The sequence below is a fragment of the Condylura cristata genome, unplaced genomic scaffold, assembly GCF_000260355.1.
Source record: "Condylura cristata isolate star-nosed mole 26May11 unplaced genomic scaffold, ConCri1.0 scaffold00018, whole genome shotgun sequence".
Classification (NCBI taxonomy): Eukaryota; Metazoa; Chordata; class Mammalia; order Eulipotyphla; family Talpidae; genus Condylura; species Condylura cristata.
In genome coordinates, this window is record NW_004567119.1 from 25,098,989 (window position 1) to 25,113,779 (window position 14,791).

At 35.9% G+C, this 14,791-nt stretch overlaps 2 protein-coding genes across 4 annotated transcripts in view; one reads left to right on the forward strand and one right to left on the reverse strand.

Moving 5' to 3' along the window:
* The window catches only part of GPATCH2 (G patch domain containing 2), a 138,464-nt gene extending 137,112 nt beyond the window's left edge, over positions 1 to 1,352 (reverse strand). Inside the window, exon 1 of one of the 3 annotated variants that reach the window (XM_012726990.1) lies at positions 1,168 to 1,334. In XM_012726990.1, the coding sequence (XP_012582444.1) occupies positions 1,168 to 1,223 (56 nt within the window). In that variant the 5' untranslated portion in view covers positions 1,224 to 1,334. Of the gene's footprint in view, positions 1 to 1,167 lie in introns of all 3 variants that reach the window. The other 2 variants (XM_012726991.1, XM_012726992.1) reach the window with 2 other exon arrangements.
* Positions 1,353 to 1,624: 272 nt separating this feature from the next.
* SPATA17 (spermatogenesis associated 17) overlaps positions 1,625 to 14,791 on the forward strand; it is a 138,824-nt gene continuing 125,657 nt past the window's right edge. The window contains exons 1-3 of the mRNA XM_004685436.2: positions 1,625 to 1,692; positions 11,791 to 11,880; positions 13,845 to 13,926. Of these exons, the coding sequence (XP_004685493.2) occupies positions 1,625 to 1,692; positions 11,791 to 11,880; positions 13,845 to 13,926 (240 nt within the window). The remainder of the gene's footprint in view (positions 1,693 to 11,790; positions 11,881 to 13,844; positions 13,927 to 14,791) is intronic.

Sequence of the window (14,791 nt, forward strand, 5' to 3'; positions counted from 1 at the left end):
ACCTCAATTTTTAAAAAAAAAAGTGTTTCCTGTTTTTCTCACTGTAAAATATAGGGATTTGTAGCATAACCCATGTGTCTGTTAGGAAATGACGTAGAGAATGATCTGATCACATGCAAAACACTCAGTGTAAAAATACTAACTTTTCAGTGATATATGATGTAAAAGAAATTCTTTGAGATCACCAACTTTAAGAAATCCCTCTGACCTCATTTGCTGCAGAATCTAAGAGTGGACATACACTTTTAAAGCTGTATTTCACCTGTTGGTCAATACATTATGCTTGAGAATAGTCAATGGAACATTTTTATTTCACTTTGTCATGGGTATGCTTGTAGGAAAGGGTTTGTCAGAAAGAGAAAAAAAAAAACAGTACTGGCATTACAGTTATCCACTCTAATGCAAAAAACAGGTTCCAGTTATAAGGCGACAGTGTGTGTGACAGTTTTGCTCAAGTCACTAATGTATTCTGTGCCTGTGATTATCTCCTACCACAAAGTTGTGATAAGAATATTAATTTGTGATTTTGAGAAGTCAGAGTAATTTGTTATTTTAAGAGTCAATAATGACAAGATACAGTAGCTGCAATCCAGTCCCACACTTAACCCTGTCATTTTGTCTGTTTTTAGAGGACGTCTAGAAACATCTCATTTGAAACAAAATGAAACCTTCAGGAATAGGAACAGGTAGTTTACTCCCACTTATTATTATAATCATTATTAAAGAGAGTGAGCAGACCCATGATCAAACTCCCCGATTATTATTAAAGAGGATGAGAGGATCCATGATCACACTCCCCGAACTCTAGATTTCGGGGTCTGTTCTCCAAAGACAGTTAGCAAAATTTAAAGGGGAAGTAGGGGCGGAGGCCTGGGGTCAGATCGGTTCTACTAGCTCAGGTCTCTCGCCCGCGATCGACGAGGAGATCGGAGGCTACCAAGCTACAGAAAGCTTTACTCTCCGCTCCATCGCTGAGTGCGGGACAGGCGGCCAGCCGTCCCATACCGCACCCCCTCACCCACGTTAGCTCACACCTAGTAGCCTGCTCCCAGGCATCGGTCCGAAAGAGCTCCAGGCCTGAGCGCCCCGGATCCCTCCCCGGGCACTTGGGGTCCAGGGCCGGATCTCCCATTCCTCCTCTCCCATCCCTCAGTCCTCCAGCCTCACCAGCTGTTCCCGGCGCCTGGAGCTCCGATCGGTTGGCGCCCGGCGGCCCCGAACATTAACGACACCCAGGAGCCTGGGCTCGAGGCTCAGGCCCGAGAACAGACCCCGAGTGGCAGCTCACCAGCGACCAGCCGACGGCACTTCAGCATTTTGAGCAGAGCTTCCGGAAGCGGCCGCAGCGGAAACCGGAAGTGGGAGCGACCATCGGTCCCTCTGTCCCGGCTCCCCATTCTCACCTTCGCCTCATTACACTCCCGGCAGACACGGAGACGCAAGCATTCCACTTGTGCCTATGCGAAATGTCTTCTTTTTCGTTTTCGAGTTCCGAAGGCTGAAAAATGCTAGGGCAAAGCGAGTAAACTCCAAATGAACTCCTCCCCCGAGAGAGCTGAATGGTTCAGCCAGGTTGCCTAGGAGACTGAGGGCAACACGGCGGTAGACCAGAATCCTGGTGGCGATGGCCACGTTAGTTGGGCTGCAGGCTAGGTTGAAGAACCTAGGCAAGCAGTACTACTTCTCCAACAGGTATGTCAGCAGTGAGGGGGGTCGGCGGGGAACCGGCTGGACTCTAACCTGTTGTTCCCTCAGCAGCAGTTACCACGAATAAACTCCCTTCTTCAATAAATACCACCTCACTCTCCCCATCATACGTGGCCTGTAACATAGTCACAAAAGTTTTAAATGAGTGTAACCATATCAGGTGGATTAAAAAGAGGAGACAGAGACATCAGCTCCAGCTTATTCAAGTAAAGGCGGGCATTGTGAACTGTTTTTCTTTGGCATCGTCACTCAGCAGTTTCTTGAATTCAGTGATCTTCCTAGTCAGGATAGAAGAGCCTGAATGGGGTCACTCAGGCTCCCTAGTATTTAGCTTAGTGTGTTCGCCTTGTGGATTTGACGTTGTTTCACGAATATCATTGAACTCAACTATTCCAGGACTCATATGTCTTTCTAAAGTGACGATCTCGAAACCTCTCTGACAAGATGGTCAGTGTCAATATTTTCATGAACAGACCAGGACTAAGGAAGACCACTAGCAGCCTTATCCAGCCCTTATGCACAAACTTGTTCAGAAGAGGTTCGTTTAAAATATATTCTGGAACCGATGCCACAGGAGATTTTTCAGTTTAAGAGAAACTTTAAGGAAGTAAGTTATTTGATGATAGAAAATAGTGACACGGGCCCTCCCTGGTGGCAAAACGAATTAAAGCACAGCACAGTGAAGCTGTCCATAGCCATTGCAGCATGAGTTCTATCCCTGGCCAGTGAATTGACCCACAAGGCGGGGCAGACCTCTCCTGTCTCTCCGCTGTTCCCCTCAGCACTGAACTTCAGTAGGTCTGCCTGTTCAGCTCCCCACTCTGTCTTTAGTGAATCCGCTCTCTCTCTCACACACACACCCGGCATCTCTGACCTATACCCTAGTTCTTGTATGTATAAATAAGTAAACGTTAAAAAAAAAAAGAAAATAGTGACTAGTGGTAAGTATGTAGATAAGAATTTTCAGACTATTGTAACGTGTTTCACTTGTGTCATCTTGATAAAACAGTCTGACTTTCTTGTAGCACTTATCATAATAAAATTTTATATTCTATTCTGAGATAATGTCAAAAGTTCCTCTTAAACTGAAAGTGGAAAGTGTCTACTTTTGCTTATTTTTATTTTAGTCTCCAGTGTCTATCATAGTTCTTGATATGTAATAGCTGTGCAGTAATTATTTGCTCAAAACTTCGTAAATGAATTTTTCAAATGTACATTGGCCATGGTTTAAGTATACAGATTTAAAAAAAATAATTAAAGTTAGAAATGATCTATTATCTATATATTATCTGTAATTATAGGTAACTGAATTATTTACCATTCATTTGGAGAATGTGGCCATGTTTATAAATGAAAAATAAGCTCTTTCCCTCCTGTTGTTCAAAGCCTAATGTGTAACGTAGGTGTTTAAAAAATAATTGCAATATAGTAAGACTGAATAGGAAAGGAAGCTATAAACATTTGATGAGCACTGATTATATACTGGGCACTGCACTAGGGATTTTTTCATATATATGTATATCTCACTTTTTTGAAATTTTATAAATAAATGCATTAATGTCTATTTTTAAGAACTCAAGGAATATTGTGGAAAAGTCTGATGAAGTGGCACACAGAGCAAAGAGACATAATTTCTCTTTATATATTTCAATATCATCCTTTGTCCCCATCTCCTGGCATTTGAAAAGGGGCATATTTCCCAAACTTGGAGATGACTTAAAGAAAAGAAGAGGCCTATGCCAAGGGTGTGACAGGAATAAGCAAACCTTCCATCTCATTGGTTATTTAAATCAACATATTTAGTATGAAAGGATGCTCTAAAGATCAAAAGTGAATTAAAATCCCAAAGTTTGCCTACTTCAAAGAAAAAAAGTAGGGTATTGGTAACTTTGGGGACATAAACCATATAAAACATTACTTTGCAGATTTCCCCCTGTTATCATACATAGACCATTCCTATTTGGTAGGATTTGCTTAGGTACTTTTTGGCTCTGGGAATGCTGTTATAGTTTTTTTGGCACTTTTTTTTGAGAATTCAAGCCCCCAAAATAACCTATCATATCTTACTAAATAGGAACAACCTTCTCTCAGATAGCAGGGGAATCTTCAATAGAGAAAAGAAAATGGAAATTTCCTTAAGAATTTGTTGCTCTCTTTTCATTTGATGAGACAGATGCTTTATAATCTTCAGTCTACATTAGAAGAACCTAGGCTTTTGTTAAAGGAAGATTATAATTCAGTGCATAGTAGTTATGGTCAAAGAATCTGCATTTCTTAAAAGAGTTCCCATGAGGGCTCTGATTTGCATAAAAAGGGAGATCTATCATTTAATTTTTTTTTTTTTTTTAGTTTGTATAGAAGAACTCTAGGGTGTAGGCCAGAAGTACAGGAGGCAGGGAGTTAGGGGCGAGGAGAGGGAGGGTATGAAAGGATTCACCAGAGACAGTATAGGAAACAGAGCAGGTTGGGTTTACTGCTGAGGGGAGCCTTGGGCCAGACAGATCATATTGCACCATAACTGGGTTAGCTCCCTGGTGGGGATCAAACTTAGGTCCTAGAGATGATAGCTCTGACATTTAACCCATAGGCCACCAGAGAGGTCCATTATCATTTAATTTTTAAATGCAGTCAGGTGTCCCTTAATACTGGGTTACCCTCTGTGAAGTAATACAAACATCATAGAGTTGCACATATGCAGATATAGCCTCCTACACAGCCAGGTTTATATGGGACAGCTTATTGGAAACACCGTTGTATGTGTGGTCCCATGTTGGCTAAAATATTTTACTGTATCATTATAAATTTTATATATATATATATGTATGTATATATATATATATAACATTATTATGTATGTATTTATTTCCTTTTTAAATGAGACAAAAGATGAGTCAGGTGGGTAACCTATGCCATGTCATAAAACTACTAAATCTCCCAGCCAAGTTATCCAACTCTGAGATGTATCTTCCTCAACTAGACAAGGTTTTCTTCCCACTGCACTGATCTGATGGGTTAAGTGGCAGCAAGCACCAAGGTCCAGAATCCAAATGGGCTGAGCATGTGTGTCCAATACAAAATGGTGTCAATAGAGCTGGAGGAAACAATTTTAGTTCTCCCTGGTTTGCTTAGTAACAAGGCAGTGGCAATCATGTTTCTACTCACAGCTGGCAGTAGAATGACTCTGAAGCTGAAAGTTGCCTTTGTTGAGGGATTATATTGCTACTAAATGTTCACTTTAGTCCCTGAGTCTTCCAGGGTCTGGGAATCCACAAGGAAGAAATATGCTCCTTGGTCTAACAAAGAGGTAGATTTGAAACTACAGGAAGTGATAGGTAGTTTGGGGAGTAGCTAACTGGAGGAGAGAGCCAAGGAGCAAAAGTAGGAGTGCTTTGTTGAACCAATGGCAATTCTCTGGCAGGCTGCCCACATAGGGTATGTTGGGTGGCCATTCATCCCATCAAAGTTACTGAGTATTGTATCTAGGATGTTATAGGTCAAAAAACATAACACTCTCTTGTAACTCGAGCTAGTATTGACCTTTTATTTTTTTTCTTTCACTGTTCTAGTTTCATTTCTTTATTATTGAAGGTTTTTTGGTTATTTATTTGGCATTTCTATTATCTTATTTGTGGAGAGTTTGATATATATTCATCAAGCATACTGTTCATGTCCTCTTATCCTTATTTAATTTATTTTTTCTAGTTAATCTATCAAATGTTCATGAGATAAAGTATCCTTCACTGAGGTTCTTTAGTGCTACCTTTTGGTGTTATGTTTCTTGTCTCATACCTGTATACTGGTGTGTCTCTTCATTATTTGCTATGTACTGGCCTTTTTTGAATGCAAAATATTTTACCTTTAAATTATATTTGTTGTAATATCCTTTCTCTGATAAAAGTTAATCCTAAGTGCATTTTTTCTGTTTTAAAGGGAGGGATCATTTATTAACTTTATTAGTGGTATCATAACTAAATGCAGTTAATATTATTGCTGGAATGTTAAGGACAGAGGGGGCTCTCAAACTACTTTTCACAATATACATTTACAGTAGATTCTTTCTTTATTATTGGTGTGCTATATGATCAAGTTGCTTTACTATGAGTCCTTCCTATTTGCATTTTGACTGCTAACAAGTAGACCATGTAGATGAGGTATTGGAGTAACCTTTACCATACAAGCAGTACAGTTTTGGATTTAAAAAGATCAAAACCAAGAACATTTGTGCTGTTGAAGAAATGTACTGGTAAAAAAATTAGAATTTTATGATAAAATCTTCTTTAATGACTACTGCTAATAAAAGAATACTGAGGGAATACTGAGGACTACTGAGGGAGTACTGAGAAGATGTTGCTCAAAGAGAGGGATAGAAGTTCTGTATGTACATTGTAGAGACCAAGCATCCTGTTACCAAATTTCAGCTCTTTCCCATCTAAAAATAGATATGAACCACGCACAGATGTAGGAAAATGGGATAGAAACAAGATAAATGTTCTTAAATTACTGCTATGTGCTAAGAACTCTGAAATGCTTTTACAAATATTTATCTTGAAATTGGCAATAATCTTATGAAGTGATTTTTATTATTCTTATTTTACAAATAAGAAAAATGACATTTAGAAAGTTTATGTTCCTGGCCAAAGATCAAAGATCAAATGAACTTTGATCCACCTGAGTTGACAGATTGTGATTAAGGTGGAGCAATTTAAATCATCAATCCCAAGTCCTTGCATGGAAGTTAGTACATGAAGTACATAAGGGCCAAGGTTAGGTTGAGGAAAAAAATACAGTAGGTACAATAGCATATGACCTGTGATTCTGCCTGAGCTTCATTACTTTGTGTCAAACTAAAAGATTATAATGATCCTTGAGTTGAGCTGATTTTGGAATCCATTAGTCCCAGAACTTCAACAATGTCAGCAGTTTCTATTTGATTATGAGGCTTGTTTAGTTGGTTTTCTACCCCTGAATTTAGGTAATTTCTAGTTCTTATCTACCTAGACAAATAATATAATCATCTCAGAAAGAAACAAGTCCTCTTCTCTGATTCTAATTAGTTGCTGAGTTCACTCTTAGAACAAACTTAGATTTGCAACATTTCATTCATATATCTTTGCTCTACCCCTTTGCATGGAACCAAATTCCTTTTACCTCTCTCCCTACCTGTGCTGAATTGATACCTGCTCACCATTCTGGGTGGCCTTTTCCTTACTTGGGCTATGATTTCCTTAACTGGCTGTCATCCCATGTGTGTGTACTCACCTATTCTTGACACCTTCTAGCAAGCCTCCTCTTTGTAAGAACTCTTCTTGCTCAGACTGTGACCTGTTCCACAGTACCCTTTCCCACACAGGAGCTGATATCCTACCCCAGATACTGTGCTCCTCAAATGCTCCCACTACTCTTCATCCCTACTGCTAATTTCTTAGGTCTTAATTGTTAAGGAAGTCAAGTGAAGAAGGTGAGAAGTAAATCGACGAAAAGTAAATATAAAACATTGTAAGCTATGACAATACTACTTTATGATCTATTAGATATTTGCAAGCTATTATTCACTGAACTGTGAAATAATAATGATAATAGTAATAATGTGATTACTACTGTTGTTAATAATGGGGAAAACTATTAATGAAAAACAAAGCATGGTTCCTGGCTTGTAAAATGTAATCCTGTTCCTCATCACCAAGTAGTCATCGATCTAATTAGGCACATGGGTGATGATCAGAACATAAAATAGAGGTTAAGCGTAGCGCCTACCTTTAACTCACTAAGGAAGGCCTAAGAATGAAATGACATAAAAAAAACTGTCATCCTGTACCTCAACATACAGTTATCCCCCATTTTTCAAAAAGATGCCACTTTCCTTTCACAAGAAAGCTGTGTTACTACCTATTTTCACTAATGGAAAAAAATATATAATGGGGGATTTTCAATTTCATGACAAAAGGCACAAAAGTGATATTAGCATTCAGAGTTGGTTTTGTTGCAGCTCTTCCAGAGGAAGCCTCCAGCAAAATGACTGGCCCCTAGGCTCCTTCCCCAGAACTACTTTCCATGGGGTGTGTACCATATCACTCCTGCTTTTAGTAGATGTGTTATTTCAGATTTTGTGTATAATCTCTCCTGATTTGGTAGGTTATTTTGGTGGTCTAGGAATGCACAAAAATTCATCTATATAAATGCATAATAAAGGCTTCATTGCTTCATATGATTTGGGCTTAAGAAAGATTCACTGGGGTGTTCTGATTTTGGATAGAAGGCAAAACCTGCATCTTATAACATTAATATTGGTATAGTGTTTAAAATACTTTCCTATTATATGATAATGAGAATGAATGGATATTGGTTCTTTAATCTAGTATTTACTAAGTTGCTGATCTACTAGGTCAGTGAAAGCACAGTGTGCTGATGTGTAAAATGCATATATTTTGCATATTACTGTAATGTTCTCTAACCAAACATTTTTTCATTTTCTATTTATTGTCAATTAATTTCTGGCCATAAATGATACACATGAATATAGAGTTACTCAGGGTTATATTACTTATTTCATTTGATACTGTGAAGTGACTAGAAACTTCCAGCTTTTCTCAATGTTTTATTACTTTCCTGGTAATGCTTTTGGTCTTTCATCATTATTAATTCATTTAGTATTCATTGTGATAATACTGATCATAATAAATTTATTTCAAATTCTTGTAGATGTCATATTTTATTCACTGCTATAGGATTTTCATTGTAATTTGGAACTAATTACTATACCATTAAAATAAAGTGTTACCCACATTTTTCATTTTAAACATAAAATGTCTAGTAGTTCATGACATATTATGTGAGTATTCAGCATCCCAGTGGTAACCCAAGTATCTGTAATTTTATTTTTAAACAGTTATAAAAAGGGCAACAGAAAATGTGCATAAAAGTCAAATTTTCAACACATAAATTAAAACTTAGCAGTAAATTAACTACTAGTTATTTCTTAAATATATCCCATTAATTAAGATGTACCATTATTATGGAAATATGTATGCCTGTATTTATATACATTGTTGCTCATAATTTCAAAGATATTATTTAGTCATATTTTAAACTATGTACTTTATGTTAGCATTATTACTAGGAGAGAATAGAAAACATAAGCTCTAAACAGGGAATCTGAATATTTGTCTATTGCATTTCTAATACAATTATAAATAAGGAGTATGTGCAAGCTAGCTCATTATTTCAAAAGAAATATTAGGTTTATCTATATACATTATTCATAATTTTTGAAGAAAGGAAAACAAATGATTTTAGCAGCCAAAGAGTATAGTAAGAAGAAAATCAGGTCTACTGACAATATTAAATGTTAATGGTAAAAACAAAGGGTTAAATAACCACCTTCTTCCATTGTCTTGAATTTCACCTTTTATCAGTCTGAAGGGATGAAACTATTCTTTGTTTTCTTCACACTCTACTTTGAAATGCCTGCTCTACTGGATCTTGTATTGTAACACATTTTCTATTTGTGTCATAAATGCTATTTTATATCCTATACTATCTATCACCTCTTACTTTGACTCTAGAATAAGATTTGAAGAGAAAAGTGAAAAGATTTCCTCAAGCATACAACTCCTTAAAACAACAACCTTCTTTTCCTGAAACTGTTTAATTATGGTCTTCCTTCCTAAATCCTCTTCATGAACATCTGTAACACTGAGAAATACTTGTGTCTTATAATTAAGCTTCTTTTCCCCCTTATTTAATGTCTTTCATTGTAAATATTTCTAAACCAAAGATTGTTGAGCTTGGAGGATATGTGGTTCCAGAACCATGAGGATTGATATTAAGGGGTCCAATATGTTTTTATATTATGCACAACATTCTGAAAACTGTTTAAGAGCCTTGCCTTCTACCTTGGCTTCAATTGTTAATATTTCTTCCCTTCTCTCTCCACCCCTTCCTGGCCTCCCTCCCTCCCTTCTTTCCACAACCATTTGTTTAGCTACTCCATGCATCAGACACAATTCTGTGCATTGGGATACAATTATGAATATTATTCAGTTCCAACTCTCAAGAAAAGTGTTAGAATAGTAAGGAGAAGAAATTTCAGAATATTATAAATATAAATCTTTCTGGAAGTTTAGTTATAAAACAATCATTTCAAGAAGAGAGGTAAGTTTTGTGATCAGTCAGAGTATAAGAACATGGTCTACTTATGGAGCTGTGGGAATGAATGAGTCATAAGCTGGACAAGTGAAGAGTTAATAGAACACGTGACACTAAGTCTGGGCCACATCTGGAAGACTAGGACAATTTTGTAGGATTTATAGGAAAGGATTATAAGAAAAAGTAAAACGGTTAGATTTGTGTTTTAGAAAGGCCATTCAGTAGATTGCAGATGGACTGGAGCAGAAGAAAACTAGAACCTGGAAAAAGATTTTTACAAGTAACTCATTGTAAAATGATGAAGGCCTAAACTAACTTAGATCTTCTCTTGTGAGCCTTTGAATATGTCACATTGCCATTCATGAGAAAGAGTTTTAGAGTTACAAAAAGGAGAGCTACTCCAAGGGAGAATAGAGGATGAATATGTGAGGAAGAAGGGAAAAGTGAGTCCCTTTAAATGTACTGAATTTGAGGTACCTGAGAAGTATCCCAGAACAGATATTAAAATGTCTTCCATGTACAGATCAGGAGAGCTACCCACCCTGAGAGAATCCTTAAGTGCTTCCTTGACTCTCCTTTCTTTCTAGGTTATTTCCTGAAAACAACTACATCTGAGTTCCAAGATCTTACATTTTACACAGAATTTCATTTATTACATACTTTCATTTACTACTGCTTTTGTTTTCTTTTGTATTAGTTTGTAAGTTTATGTGTAATTTATGCTCCAAAAAGTCTTCTGTAATCTTTAGTTTAAATACCATCCTAAATTACACATGGTTAGAATGGATAAGTTATACTTTGATTTAATGAATATGACACTAACAAACTGGTATTTATGTTTTTTCTTCATGCCATCTACAGAGATGCTCATCATAATATATCAATTATTAGTTATTGAGAGCATCTTATTGCTAACCTGCTAGGCTTTTTAAGACAGGCCAACAAATGTATGTTATTAAAATCTTACAGAAGAAACTGAATTTTAGGTTAAAAATCTTGCTCCAAGTTACCCACTGTGGGGCTAGAACCATATGTATATCTAAAATTTAGTACTTCAGATCTTGAACCAGGAAAAGCCATGAGATTTAATGTATTGATCCAGCTAATGTTTTCCTTAAATGTAAATGTTCATTCATCTTTTACTAAAAGATTGTATTGGTGTATTTAATTTTTTAACTGCAAAACTAGCATACAGCTATTATAGAGTAGTTATAAAAAATCTGGTTAATACAGTGAATTTTTCCTTTCTAATTTCATTTTCTAAAGACAACCTTAATATCCTTATCTGCACAAAATAAAACTTTTTCTTTTATTAAAATGGAGCTTTATTTGATCTAAGCTTTTGCTTGCTGCAAGTCAGTAAATCTAAGGACTGACTTTCTTTTCTCGTTCTAAGCCCTGTAACCATGCCCTCTGTCACTTTCAACATAGAAGGACTTCTGAGAATTCTCTCTGAAATAGGTGCTCTGTGATAGATTCAAATCAGTTTACTTTAGAAGAAATTTATTGAACTGATGCACTAAGCGAAATAGTCGAGCATTTTAATCTTGCATGATGTGTATAGAGGCCTTTAACCAATACATTCAAATAAATATATATTTTAAATAATTACAAAACAGCACATTATTTTTGAAAGTTCCTTGTAATAATCATTGGCTAATTAATTAGTTGCAAAATAAATGATTAAAAAAATTAAAAAGGAAGCTGTTGAAAGCATGTGGCCTCTAAAAAAAGGCTATTTTTTTTAAAACACTGCCCATGATTTTTTAGATCTTTTCTTTAATTTATATTTTAATTTTATTTAAATGACATTTGAATTATACTTATCATTTAAGAAGAAATTGAAGATTAACAGGTTAAGCTTAAGAGGTTGATTTGCTTTTTAATTACAATATATAGTCATAAATGAAACACTTTAAAAAAATTTTTTTTTTTTAGAGTTGTGGATATGTTTAGAGAAAAGGAGAATTATGCAGCAATTAAAATCCAGAGCTGGTTTCGAGGATGTCAAGTTCGGGCATATATCAGGTATACTGATTTTATCATTGAAAGCTCAGACATATCATAACAATATACTTCTTGGTAAATGTAATTAATTCATGTAGTACTCATTTCATGTAACTTTTGTTACTTGTGATGAAGTTAATAGATTATATGTCCTTATGTCCTTTTCACAGATGTAACTCTTTTTGGTCCTCTTTTCTTACATATCAAAAACTGATTATATTGACTATATTTCTTTTTAAAATTCTCAGTCTCATAAATATACTTGATAAGATACTTTTCATCAGATTGCATAGGCTGTGACAAGTGACAGGATTTCTGTTCATAACAGTGAATTGTTGACTAGTAAGAAAAATAAAATTAAGAGAAATTGATTCTAATCCTCTCCAAATTATTGGTACCCAGAAGTAGATAATGACAGAATTATTCCATTTTGATTATGGAGATTGAATTTCATTCTTACCTTAACTATTCCCATTGAGTTTTCCTTAAGTGCTCAAACTTTCCTCAGTCTTGAGGAATATATTGTCCTTGATAAGGTTGACAAAATAACATGCCTAGTTCAAAATAACCCAAATGGTGAGCTGGGGATTATAGTGTATATTTTCTATTATATTATAATATTATATAAGCTAGCAGGAATCAAAAGTGCAAATTAAAGTATAGTTTCTCTTCTGGCCACTGTGCAAATTAGAAACAAGGCAGCAGAGAGTATTTTCTTTTTCATTCAACAGTGGAACATGATCTTCACCAGCATGGACAGAGATTTTATATCCTGATCTCCAAATTCTGATACAGGGATGGGGACATTCTCTAATAATACCAACAAGTATCTCCCATTGGGTGTCCTACAACTCAACTCAAGTATAACACTATCTACTTGGAGAGAACATCAGGGTTTACAGGTTAGAGGCTCATACCCACAAGACAGTACCCTTTTCTGACACAGACTTAAGACAGCCAGTTTGAGCCAGGTTATTATGTACTTCTGTCCTATTGGCTACAAATTGGAAGTTCCAATGACCTCTTCCTTGGGATTGGATTAACCTGGTAGAGCATCTTACAGAAACCAGAGAAGCATCTGTTACTCATTTATTGTACAAGAATATGATAAGGATATAAATGAAACTCCAAAGGGAAGAAATGCATAGGGCAAGGTATGGGAAAAGGACATGGAACTTCTATGCTCCATTTGAGCCAGTTTCTCTAATACCTCCCAGTGTTTACCAACCCAGACCTTTCTAAGTATTCTTTTGTGGGCTTTTTATGAGGCTTCTTTACAGGTAATCATTGGCCACAGATGACTGAGCCCACATTCAGCCCCGTTTTTCTCCCTGGAGATTGGGAGGTGGAGCTGGAAGTGCCAGCTTCCCACTATGGTAACTCCACTGGCACCCAGCCTCTATTTTTAGGTCACTCCAGAGTCGCCTCACTAGCCCAGTGAAGATGTTTTATTGACTCATTACTTAGGGAATTTCAAGGGTTTTAGGAGTTCTGAGAAGAAATGTGAACATAGACCAAATGTGTATTTCTTTTTATGAATCACAATATCACACTGAGTAATGTAAGAATGAAAAAGAAAAGTGGTACAGGGACTAACCTGAAGGGAGAGATCAAACACTCTCCAAAAATTAACATCAGTGTAAGAAAGCCAATATGAATTGCTTTGTGAGTACTTGCAATACATAACATCATTTGTGTTTGCTTATTTCTCAACATGTGACTATGACCTGTATTGTTAAATTCAACAATATTTAGGTATTGAGAGGTAATCATAAGCACCAAGGACAAATGAATAGTGATGTAGGCCTTTTTTTGTCCTTCTAGGAATACTTAAGTCTATTGCAGAATATTAACTCTTTAAAAGCACACAAAAGCTTGGCTTTGAATTTGATTTCTTAATTTATAGAAAAGTAATACTAAGCAGTAATTTAAGAGATAATCTTGTTTCACTGAAAGCAAACTAATAAATGTATTTTTTCACCCAGGCATTTACACAGAGTAGCAACTGTAATTCAAAAATGTTGGAGAGGTTACTTAGGAAGAAAATATTATCGACAAGTTGTGGAGGTAAATTTTGAAAAATTTGTTAGTGTTTGAATTATACATTATGCTGTAAATTACTCATTCTAATTATATTTACATGTAGTTTAGTTTTGAAGTTATTTGTAATAAATATTGCTATAAGTACAAAATTGGGTTTAATTGTTAGCGTGAAATTTTTTCTAAAAAGATTTTCCTATTTTTCTGTGGACAATTGAGGAAATTCCTTGGTGTCTACATTTTATTTTTGTCAATGTACCCTTTAGAGTAGATAGTTCCTCTGTACTTACTGGCTGGTGATCATCTCTACATGATTGATGGTGAATTCATTTAGGGTAGTTACTATAGCTTGTTCATTTGTGGGTCACCAGCATTTAGACTAATCTCTGACTTATTTTTCAGTCTATACACATGGGTTGAATCAAAGTGCCCCAAATTAATTCTACAAAATACAAAATTAGGTAATTTTTCTTTGTGCTACATATCATTTTCTATCAGCTGTTAGGATATTTTGAAGGTTTACATTTAGAAAGGTAGTATACCCTTGTTCTCTAAAATAACAAGTATCAATATATGTTTCTGAAACTATAAATTAGAGACTTTTAAAAGCCTATTTAGGAGGTTGGGAGGAAAAGAGGCATAGCGCAGCACAGTCATCTCTGTGCACCCATCAATTTGTAGAGGCTAATGATAACATACCAACTTAAGATTTTTTTTTATTTTAATTATTAGAAAAGTTTATTTTTACATCATTTTGCACATTTCTTTTTTTCCATTTTGATTGTAGTCCCCGCAGGTTTCCCATCACCAAATCACCCGTGTGCCACCACCATAGTCCCATGCATTTCCCTCCCTTCCCCCCCTCCCCGTTTTTGATCCCATTCCCCACTCC